The 12,481-nt window shown below is 34.8% G+C and overlaps 1 protein-coding gene across 6 annotated transcripts in view; it reads left to right on the forward strand.

The window, feature by feature from the left end:
- The window catches only part of MTMR2 (myotubularin related protein 2), a 121,326-nt gene that overhangs the window by 44,001 nt on the left and 64,844 nt on the right, over positions 1 to 12,481 (forward strand). For all 6 annotated transcript variants that reach the window (XM_060103962.1, XM_060103965.1, XM_060103961.1 and 3 more), the window contains one exon: positions 2,011 to 2,116. In XM_060103962.1, coding sequence (XP_059959945.1) covers positions 2,011 to 2,116 — 106 coding nt within the window. The remainder of the gene's footprint in view (positions 1 to 2,010; positions 2,117 to 12,481) is intronic.

Raw genomic sequence — 12,481 nt, forward strand, 5'->3', positions numbered from 1 at the left:
TGCAGGCAACAAAAGCAAAAATAAACTATTGGGACTACATTAAAAACAAAAAGTTTCCCTATAACAAAAGAAAAAATAAACAAAATGAAAAAGTGACCTACCGAGTGAAAGAAAATGTTTTCAAATCCTATCTGAAGAGGGAAAAAGTGGACATACTGATCAAAAGGGACAAATTTTCAGTTATAAATTAAGTTCTGGGTACTTAATGTATAGCATGGTGACTATAGTTAGTAATACGGTATTGTATACTTGAAACTGCCAAGACAGTAGATCTCAAATTCTCTCACCAGAGAAAGGTAACTGTGTGAGGTGATGGATCTTTTAGTTAGCTTAATTGTGGTGATCATTTCACAATGTATACATATGTCAAAACATGTTGTACACCTAAAATATATACAATTTTTAGTAATCAAACCTCAATAAAGCTGAAAAAACCAATAAAAAAATGAACTGACAGTTTTTTGAGGGGAGATGATTTTCACATTGTAAAAATAATTTAGTAATCATTATACACAGGTTTATGATGGACAAATTTTAAAACAAAAATATGGTTCTTAAATATTATCACAACCTCAACGTGGATTATTCCATCAGAATCTAATGAAGAAGTTTTGACTTTTCATGTGAGGGAGACTTTTAATATGTTGGGAATGAAACCTTAGAAAAAAATATTTTTTTATCAGAACTTTAAGTTTCAATTCAGAGTGTCTGAGATTTTTCTACCATTGATTTTTCTTCCTTAAATAATTAATTTTTTTTTTTTTTTACTAATAAAAGGAAATGATGTAAATCATTTCAGTTTGTGGCATAGGTATATTGTCACTGTATTTTTGGCCTCAGGGCATGTGGGATCTCAGTTCCCTGACCAGGGGTTGAACCCATGGCCCCTGCAGTGGAAATGTGGAGTCTTAACCACTGGACCACCAGGGAAGTCCTGTATTTTTGAATTTAAGAAACATAATACATGTTAACTGTATACACAGGCACTGAAGTCGATTTTAAGGAAAATAAAGACACGGTCCTCCCTCTTGGTGTATTTAAATTTTAGTTGGTGAAACTAAATTTACATACCTGAGATCAATAAACAGTAAAAGGCAGTATGTGATCAGGTATCAAAAGTTCTATAAGAATTTAAGAGAATAAAAGTAACTCCAGAGTGTGATTACTTATTGTAAAGGAAGAAGTGGATATTTAAGACAGGCTTGTTAAAATTATAGAATTTGGTTTGGTGGAAAGGTACAAGGTACAAAGACAGGCTCATCTTTCTATCTTCTGCTCTTCTCATCTAGCACTGTCAAACTATTTGTAGTTTCTCAAGTTTTCTGTGCTCTTTGATAATTCTATACTGCTGTAGTGTTTTTTGTTTGTTTTTGGAATTCCCTTACTTGTTTGTCAGCTTGACAGTTTCCTATCGTTCAAGACTCAGTTCAGATATCACCTCCTCTGTGATGTCTTCCCTGAACTTTCCTGGGTAGAGTTAGGTGCTTTCTTTTCTTTTCTCCAAGTTCGTAATCATAGTCTTTCTTTCTCTTTCTCTCTCTCTCTGCCCTCACCCCACCCCGTGTGTGTGTGTGTGTATGTAGTTAGAGTTATCACATTGCACCATTATCTACTTGTCTGTCTCTTTCACAAGCTTGTGAGCTTTATGAACATGAGGGTTTTGCCATACTTATCTCCAAATCATAGTGCCTGGTGTAATGGTTTTGCACATTAGCCTGATCATTGGATGAATAAATGGATGGTTGGATAAAAAGGAAGAATTAACCTGGAGTGTATTCATGAGTACTGGGGAAGCTTGTCCAGAGGGAATGTGGATGGTAATAATACTTAGCCCTATTCTTACCAATAGAGCTTGCAATTTATCAGTATTTGGAGATAAGATTGAATAGGCAAAGAAGGACTGGTTGGCAGTGGAAGTTTTAAGAAATAATAGTTATAGTTAATAAAATTTCTGAAATTGGTTTTTAACACGCCCATTTTTCAAACACACTGTGCTTTTGTATCTTGTAGTGCTTCCACTTCTCATTCAGAGAATTCAGTGCATACAAAATCAGCTTCTGTTGTATCATCGGATTCCATATCAACTTCTGCAGAGAACTTTTCTCCTGATTTGAGGGTACGTATACTGTTTCTAAGTTCTAGTGAGTATTTTCTGTTAGCTGTTTGTGGCCACACTATCAGTATAACCTTTAACTAATTAAGAAGGAGACACTGATGGAAGTCTCAAAGACCCGAGTCTTTATGTAATATCCCAGAACAGGCCATTCTTATTTATTTGTAAAAGAAAAATGTGTAATTCATCTCTGGGTTTGATATCTTTAAGATAATTAATGAATTTTGTGATATAAAAGATTTTCATGAGTACTCCCATAATGCTTTACTCCCAATAATAGCTAATATTTTTTGCGTACTTAACATGTGCCAAGTATTGTTCTAAGTGCTCTAATGAAATACCTCTTGTAATACTTTTAGCGATTCTGTGAGGTAGAAATTATTATTACTACTATTCTACAGATGACAGTAACTCAGAGAGAGATTAAATAACCCGTCCAGGGTCTCATAGCTAATAAATTTAATTGTCAGTATTACAGCTCATGTAGTCCAGTTCTGGAGCTGTATTACAGCGCATGTAGTCCAGTTCTGGAGCTAAGTCACTTAAATACTGTGCTATAGTTGCTACATACCTCATTATAGTACATAGGTATTCCTCTATTTATTAAAGGTCTTGTTGCTATGAAATTAACCATATCAATGATATCCTGTAGCACTTTGTACATTTTTGGATTCATCTGCTTTTCTACTGCTGCTTGTCTATGAATGATGGGGAAAATGAATTTCATATGTAGTGATAACCTTTAAACCTTAACTCAAAATCTTTTTATTCTAATCAAGTGACTGCCTTCTCAGTGGTTATACTTTCACAATTTTAACTAAAACATTGTTTTCATTAATGAAGTCATTTGCTGTTGAGACTATATTGAGAATATATCTTTTTCATGTATTTCATTTTCAAAACCAGAATCCAACAAATGTAAGGAAGACAGGTTAGAAGCGTGTGTAAAGGCTTCTGCATATTTGCCATTATCTCTTGTGAAATGTCATAAAATACTAAATTGGGTTTAGCAGGACTTTAAACATTGCTACAAATGATAAACATTTATCTTTATAATCTGAGTATATGTTTTGCTGGTTAAAAAGCCCTCATAATATCATTAGCTGTTATCTTGAAGCACAGCATACATTTAGGGCAGGGTTTATCATTAATAATAGTGGACATAAGTCCACTGTTGCCTTTCATTAATTTATTACTATTTAAAAATACATATTTGAGGGCTTCCCTGGTGGCGCAGTGGTTGAGAGTCCTCCTGCTGATGCAGGGGACACGGGTTCGTGTCCTGGTCCGGGAAGATCCCACATGCCGCGGAGCGGCTGGGCCCGTGAGCCATGGCCGCTGAGCCTGCGCGTCCGGAGCCTGTGCTCAGCAACGGGAGAGGCCACAACAGTGAGAGGCCCGCGTACTGCAAAAAAAAATAAAATAAATAAAATAAAAAATAAAAATACGTATTTGATATATGTATCTAAACTTGGTTTAGTCATTACATTAATAAAAATACATTAAAGGCCTCTAGGCCTCTTGATAATTTTGAAATTTTTTGGCCTACTTCTGGTCAGATTTTATTAGTTAAAAACATCATCGTTTTTAACTTCTTTTGACTGATAAAGAACTCATATTAGGAATGGGAGAAATGTCGCTTTTATTTCTAGCCTGTGCTTATATTATTAATATTATATTTTACCTGCTGTTTCTTGCCTAAAATATGTTAAACCATGTGTGCATTCTTGTGAGGGTTAGCTTAGTTAAACTACTTAACTAGACATGGGTGTGAATTGCAGTACATTGTAGGATGCTGAAAGGAGGCCTACACTGTCAGCTTCTCTGTGTGCAGACCCCCTTTATTTCCTCAGGATGTCATGTATACCATAATAAGAGTGACTGGCTTACATTGGGACAAAATAAGGGTCATAATGTTGATCTGCAGATTAAATATTATAATTGATTTCTTATTTTTATTAGATAAAATTTTAAATTTAGAACAGGTTTAGATTTACAGAAAAATTGCAAAGATACTACAGAGTTCCCAGATACTTGACATCCAGTTTCCCCTATTATTAATATCTTACATTAGTATGGTATGTTTGTCAAAATTAATGAACCAATGTTGATGCATTATTAACTAAAATCAATGCTTTATTCACATATCCTTAGTTTTTACCTAATGTCCTTTTTGTTCCATGGTCCATCCAGGATACCACACTGCATTTAGTAGTCATGTCTCCTTAGGCATGGCACCTCTTGGCTGTGACAGGTTTTCAGACTTTCTTTGTTTTTCATGACCCTGTTAGTTTCGAAGAGCACTGGTCAGATACTTTGTAGAATATCTGATGTTTTACCCATTATTAGACTGTGATTATATCTTTTGGGGAAGAAGACCACAGAGGTGAAGAGCCATTTTCATCATATATCAAAGGTACATACTATCAACATGATTTGTCACTGTTGCTGTAAACATTAATCACTTGGTTGAGGTAGTGTTAGGTTCTTTTACTATAAAATACTCTTTTCCCCTTCTTATCCTTATACTGTACTCTTTGAAAGGAAGTAACTATGCACAGTCCATGCTTAAGGAGCCCAGACTCTACCTTGTTAGAGTGGAACACCTTTCATTTATTTTGCATGAGAGATTTGTCTCTTCTCCCTCATTTATTGATTTATGCAATCATTTATTTATATCAGTATAGATTCATGGATATTTATTTTATATATTACAGTCCAGTACTACTTTGTTGCTCAAATTGTTCCAGCTCCAGATTGGGATTTCTTTCAGATCTTGTGTCCCTTTGACATACTGCCATCATTATGGTGTTTTGCTGCTGTTGTTGATTTTCTGGTTTGTTGTTTGTTTATTAGCTCTTCCTTACTTTCTGTCACTGAAAGATACTCCAAGCTCATCTTGATACTTCCTGCCCCAGTCCTAGAATCATCATCCATTTCTCAGGGAGCCAGATTTCTTTTATTGGAGAATGGTATTAGAAACCAAGATCTGGGCACTACGTTCTCCCTCCCTTTCTTCCTTCCTCTCTCCATCCCTCCCTTCCCCAAAAAAGGTAACAAAGTACTTTTATTCTCCTTCTGAAGCAAAAGATCATTTGCATACATCCTATTTGGAGATAATGAGTCTGGTGATCATATATGTAAGTTTGTCTGGAATAGTCTTACTTTATGCTGTTGTCCCTTCAGGTTTTACATTAGACACAAAAATGTCCTGAATTATTGGCTCTCTTAGCACTAGGATACTAAGGGAATCTGTTAAATTTATACATCAGGTCCATGACTTCAGGAATTGTCCCCATTAGTGCCTTGTCAGTTCGGCATCTTTCACAACTTCGTGGGGCCCTCAGATAATTTTTAATAGACAAATGAAGAGATAATTGTTAAATGTTAAATTAAGGAGAAGATGGTTTTGGGCAACCAAAAGTTAACAGTACTTTCCACGGTAGAGTGCCTGAAAGGACAGAGAAAAAAGGAAACTAATATGCTTAAGCTGACTGTTTTCCTGTTTCCTCATTTTAAAAGATATCCTTGATTATTAGATATAATCTTTACCTGAATCACAGTCTTTTTTTCCATTGTGGAAGGGAAATGAATGAGTAACATTTAATATCATTTTAAAAATGCAGCCTGATTTCAAATGTATGTGTAGGGTGGAGGAAGAACATACTTCTAATAATTGAAAAAAATGTAGTTTGCTACCTGGATAAATATTTATACATGACTTATCTCATTTAACTTTCACAACAATCCTGTGAGACAGATATCACTACCCCGTTTGACAAAGAGCAACCTGGTATTCAGAAGAGCTGAATTAAATCATGTGCTTAAAGGCACACAGCTAGGTGTTGCCCTTTTATTGATATTTGGTCTCAGATTGGTCATATTCCTGTACAGCACATTATCCAGAGAGACTCTTCTCCCATGATTTTGTTGCTAAGTTTTTTCAAATGTGAAGTGCGATTTTCTTAATTAAAAGGAATAACTTTAACACATTTTTGAGGTAGAAATAGTGGTTTTCAATATTCCTTAATAAGTGAGAATTGCTTTTCTAATTAATCATAAAAGATGGTTTTTCTAATAATATCTGATCTCTCCCCCTTCTCAATTTTGTTAGTTGATGCTATTTTGCTTTTATTATGTATACCTTTAGTGGCTATAAAATGGTAGTGTTCTAGTAAATTATAGGTGCAACTAACTGCAGACAGCTGTGTTGTTCTTTGACCATGGTTTGGCTCTATTTATGAGAGGAGGGGCTTGGTATGGTAGTTTGAACATCATAATTCACAGATGATTTGAAGTTGGTTAACCTCTAGGCTTTGAGTTCTCCACATAGCCTCACTGTTTATCTCTGCCCTGAGCCTCAACGTTTTAGAAGCTCTGTTAGTAACAACTTTTAAATAGAAGTGTAAAGAACATAATGCATTGAAAAGCTAATCCTGTTTCATTAAAAATATTAAATCGAATTATATAGGTTTTCTGCTGCAGGCACCATGAAGTGACACTTTCCTGAAAAGTTAGTGTTGTAGTGGAGTAACAGCTGTGAAAGCTTCTGTTATGAATTTCTTAGTCAAGCAAGATTCTTTGCTCCTACATCAGTAAAGCAGAATGGAAAATCAGTGAGGGTAGTGGACTATTCTAGATATCTTGAACTTGTATTTACTCAGGTGGAATTCTATTTGTGGTACTTTTTCACCCTGTGAGCCTTGTTTGTTGTGGAAAAAGTCATATACAGGTTTAATCCAGTAGATATATTTCTAAAAAGTTGAGCACAAGCTTAGGCTTGATAAATTGAATCCTCAGTAACATTAGTGTTTTCTCTTTGCTTCACTTGTTCTTCACTTGATAGTGCAGCCTATTTAATTTCATTTAAAAAACTTAAAATCCTTTTGTATAGAATTTTTAATTATTTTAAAATTTGCAATTTTTAAAATCAGACTTTCTTAAATAAGAACATATTTTTAAAGTTTGACAGTGGAATTAACCTAGGGAACTTGTGTTTGGTTGATTTATTTGCTCACTGAAGACTAAAATCCCATGAAATACAGGATTTTAAAATTCAAATGCACACCTCTATTTATTTATAAATAGTATAAATTTTAATTAGTATAGTATTTATACTATTTAATAGTATAAATAGTAATTAGTATAGCATTGGGCTTTAAGCGAAGTATGTTCCTTAAATGGTGGTGATTAAAAGATAAAAGTCAGGCTACGCAGTATCCCCTTTCCTTTATTGATGCCTGTGATATGACACTTATATGGATGTTTGTCTTCAATTCAAAATCAAATATTAAAATGAAATTGTATTCTGTGTTTCTTATCTCTATTTTAGAAGGCCTGTTTGATCTCAGAATATATATATATATTTATATAGTTCATGTATACATAAATAAATATGAGATAAAAGTTAACAATATTTTGGGTTTTGTTCTTAACCATCTGCCCTTGAAATATTTAATGGGCTTAAATCAAGCAAGTGTGATTATCCTTTCAAAATTTGTGTTATAGTGTTCATATTTCTTTATGAACCAAAGGTCAGAGATAATTGGATTATTTCTTATCTAGAGTGTGTACATGAATGTAATATTGACATATTCTGTAAGTATGCAAATCTAGTTGGAATGAGTTAAGGTTCATAGCACAGATGTTAGGTAAACAGAGAACAGTGTCTATTATACGTAATTATTTCAATAGCCAGAGCAAAAACTGATTGAAGTTAGCACTTATTATGATTAATACCACCACCAACTCTTGAGAGCCTAGGAATTGAAACGAACATCTTAGCGAAATAAAGGATACCCACCAAAACTCCACAATAAGCCTCATACTTAACGGGAAGATGTTAGAAGCATTTCCTTTAAACTTAGAAACATGATGATTTCTATCACCACTTTTATTCAACATTATGCTAGAAGTCCTAGCCAGTAAAATAGGAAAAGGATAAATAATATAAGAAATGAAAGGAAGAAACAAAACTCTTATTATTTATAAATGATTGTATATACAGAAGACTTAAGAAAAATCTATATGTACAGTGGAAAAGGAGGTAAGCAAATCCATGATTATATGATAGGTACTATGACAAAGGTATACCTTGGGAGCAGAAAGGGCAGAACATTCTAAAGCAGTTTACATTATAAGTAAATAAAGTACTACTACATTTAAACATATTTAAAAAACTTGGAGGGCATTTACAAAAACAAGAATTTAAAGAAAAATAAACGTTCTGGAAAGAAAAAGAGAATATACTATAAGATATATACAGATCAGATATATCTGTTGTCCCGTCTTGTATCCTTAGAACTCCATATTTGGAATGTGGAAGGTACCCAGGAAAAGTGTTTTGACTAATCAGTTGAAGAGAATGAGAAATACGAAGTTACTTTCTCTTTTAACAGAATGTCATATCTTTTGAAAAATGCTCATTTCCCCTTTACTTTCCATTGTTAACAGTCCTCTAGTTCTTATGTCTGATAGGCTTGTCTTTGTCTGATGCAGCTAATGCACTACCATAAGGCTAATCTTCCTCTGACATCACTTTCGTATGTGATACCCTGTTTAAAAATTCTTCAAGGGGATCCCCATTTCTTACAGTAGTGAGTGCAGACTTCTAAACCTTGTGTTCAGGGTTCTGTGTGTTTGCTCCCATCACAACTATCACACTGTATCTCTAACTGTCCCCAAGTGTAATCCCACCCCAATAGATAGGGATTCTTCTTCTGGTCCCTTACACAATATGTGCTCATTCTCACTTGCTTTCATGATCACTCACTCACACATCTGGAATGTACTTCTTCTGCTCTTCAGTGAAACAAATCATGGTCAGCCCGTTTATCATAGACTCAGTCCCATCTCTGACCCTTCTAGCTCATTATGATCTTTTTTTTTTCTGATGGGAGATATTTAGATAAAAATCAGAGAGAGAACAATGTTGAAAAAACTTTGAAGAAGTTCCATGAGGATAATTTGGAAGAGAGACAGTCACTAATTCAGTTCCTTCATCACACTTGAAAATGTTCACAGTTGTCTCATTTCCATGCTTAATAGAGAAATGACTTCAGGCCACACCCTCATGATTTCCATTTTACTGAAACTTTTCTCTCCAAAATTACCTGACTCATATTTGTAAAATTTTGTGTCTTTTATAATAACCTTGAGAGTTTTTTTTTATTGTAAAAGTAATACAGTGTACTAATTTGTGGGAAATAGAAATAGGATTAAGAAAAAAATAAAAATCACCAGTGCCTCTACTACTGTCACCATTACTCTTAGTATTTGGTACACAAAAAACCTTCCTTAAAAGCTTTGTGTAGAACTTTTACAGTTATAAGATTGGGTATCAGAGTAAAAGCTCTTCAACTCTACTCACCACAAGTTCATGATGTCAGCAGTTGGCTAAGCTATAGTAAGTAGGGTCTTAGATGCTATACTGTTGAATAGTCTATAGCATGTTTATTGGGTTTGTAATTATTTTGATGTGATTTGCAGATTATATTGCAGATATTATTAGCCCCTTTAAGGCTTAAAAGAATAAAAGCTCTGAATTAACTCTGTTAAGAGTTTTAGTAAAAAGAGCCAAATAATTATAATAGAAACATATATAGAGATTATTAAAAAATTAGAATGTATGGAAAAACTGATAAACATAAAAGTATATTTAATATAGTCATGATGCAACAGGAATAATAGTGAGTATATTCAGTTGATAGTAAGGAGATAAGGAAAAGTGTTTGTGCCTAAAGTATATTTAATTAGGTAGAACACTTATTAACATGATCCTGATACTGGAGTAGAGAATGTTTAACACTTCAAAGCTAAGCATAGTAAAAGTGCTGCTGATATAACTTCTTTTACAAGATAGAGAGGGTTCCACATAATTATCTTTATATATGCAGAAAAGGCATTTAATAAAGAGTATTTGACCAAATTTAACCTGTTTCAGGTTTTTAGAACTTTTAATTAGAAGGGAATAGGTAAATACTTATTAAGCATTGTGCCTAATATTAAAACATTAGAAGTAGTCCCATTAAAGAACAAGACAAGGTACCTACTGTCATGCCTGTGTTATTTAGCATTCTTTGTAAGTACTGTCTGATGCAATTAGATTAGAGAAATATAGTCTGCCCCCTGAATCCACAGGTTCCTTATCAGCAGATTCAACTAACTGCGGATTGAAAATACTTGGGGAAAAAAATTCCAGAATTTTCAAAAAACAGAACTTGAATTTGCCACTCACCAGCAACTATTTACATAGCACTTACATTTTATTAGTTTTTTTCAGTAATCTAGAATTGATTTAAAGTATGTGGGAGAATGTGCGTAAGTTATATGCAAATACTACGCCATTTTATAAAAGGGCCTTGAGAATCCTCAGATTTTGGTATCCAGTGGGGGTCCGGGAACCAATCCCTTGTGGATACCAAGGGACGACTGTACATGGGAGGCATATTACTGAAAAGGAGCATTCTTTTTACCTGGAAGTTAAGAAAATCAAATGAAAATTATTAGAAGCAAAAGACTAATCAGGTGACTGGTTACAAAAAGAAGCTTGGAAGTCATCTGTCCTAACAAACAAGTAAAAAGCCAGACAGCTGAAATTTAACTCTTCTTAGATCCATCAGAGAATTGAGATCACAGGACAAATGGCTGTCTCCCAAATTAGAGAGACAGGCAGAGCAGAAACCAGTCAGCAGAAACTGTCTCTGGAACCAGTAAGGGGCAGGACAACTTAAACTGTAATTGACGAATTGCTGGCGGATCAGCGTGGACAAGTCTGAGAGTTAAATACTCAAGGGGGTCCCAGTCTTAGGGGGGCCTTCATAGTTTTGTGAGTTTTACGTATAGGAGCCCTACCAGGTTCTCACAGTGAAGACTGAGAAAAATCTCTTTTGCTTCTGGCAGAGGGAGGGGAAAAGCAGCTATTTTGAAAATGTCCAGAACATTCTGTTCTTCTTAACAAGGCCCACCTCAAAAGAAACTATCTTACTATCCCAGCCTACGGGCTTTGTGAGAGCCTAACTGACCTGGGGGAAGGGAAATACCCAATTCCAGCCTCCTCTAACCTTCCCCATGGGAGAAGAGAAATACATACAGACTTCAGCACCCTCTAGCCAACCTGTCCTACCTGGGGGTGGGAGGGGTGGGGGGACAAAGAAGCACTTGTAAACATCACACTGCAGGGGCACAAGCTCATTAAAAGACAGGACTATGGGATTCAGTCATAGGACTATAGAACATTTCCCCTCCCACCTCCTCACCTCACTATGACATCATTAGGGGCCTGTTTATCTCAGCTCTTTTTACCTGGTGCATCATGTCCAACTTTCAGCAGAACATTACAAGGCATACTAAAAGCCAAAATTGATATGTAAAGGATCAACAGCTTTCTATTATAAAAATACTTATAAATTATATCAGGAAGGGAAAGGTCCTATTTATAATAACAATTAAAAATATAAACTATCCAGGAATAAACTTAAGATATAGGAAGAAACTATATGAAGAAACTTTAAAACTCTGCTGAGTAATATAAAAGAACACTTAAATAAATGGAAAGTCTTAACCTTGTTTTTTGATAGAAAGGCTCAATATTGTTCAGATTTTAATTCTTGCTTATTCTGTAAATAATATGGTTAAGACTTGACAAGCTGATTCTCAAATTTGTAATGACAAAAGTTTGGAAACAATAGAAATTTTTTTTTGCTTAGGGGGATGGTTAAATAAATTATGTGTTTACAGTTGAATACTATGTAGTATTTGGAAAGAAGAAATGGATTTTCATGTGTGGATATGAAAATATGTTCAAGATAGGTTAAAAAATTCAGGACAGAAGAGTGTGTTTAAGTTTCCATTTGCTGGGAATTGTTGGGGGAGGGCTAGAAGAAGCTGTGGATACATAAACAGGGGTATTAATTAGAAGCAGGTAGAATGAAAACCAGGAGATAATGTTTGGAGGCTGTTTGTACAATTCCAAGTAAAAATTGATAAAGGGCATGCACTAGGGTAATGACAATGCAGAGTAAAGGACAGGTTTGAAAAAATATTTATGTGGACGTAATGTGTTTAAGCTGCCTGAGTATTGCAGACTGGGGGAGAGAGGAGTCAAAGATGATGACTCCAGGTTTCAAACCTGGTGACAATTTATGGGTTCACTTCTTTTCTATCGGACCGCCCCTCCTTTGTGTACTTGCTGTTCCTCTCTCCTCAGCTAAACAAGGTGACCATAATATGTCCTTCATCCCTTGCTCACCCCCAAACTCCCTACTCCTGTCTTCCTTATGCTCTTTCTTTCTCATAACTTCAGCTGTCGTCACTTTATGGATGACTCCCATATCTTTACCTCTGGTTGTGATCTCTTTCTCAGCCTCT

The sequence above is a fragment of the Mesoplodon densirostris genome, chromosome 7, assembly GCF_025265405.1.
Source record: "Mesoplodon densirostris isolate mMesDen1 chromosome 7, mMesDen1 primary haplotype, whole genome shotgun sequence".
NCBI classification, from domain to species: Eukaryota; Metazoa; Chordata; class Mammalia; order Artiodactyla; family Ziphiidae; genus Mesoplodon; species Mesoplodon densirostris.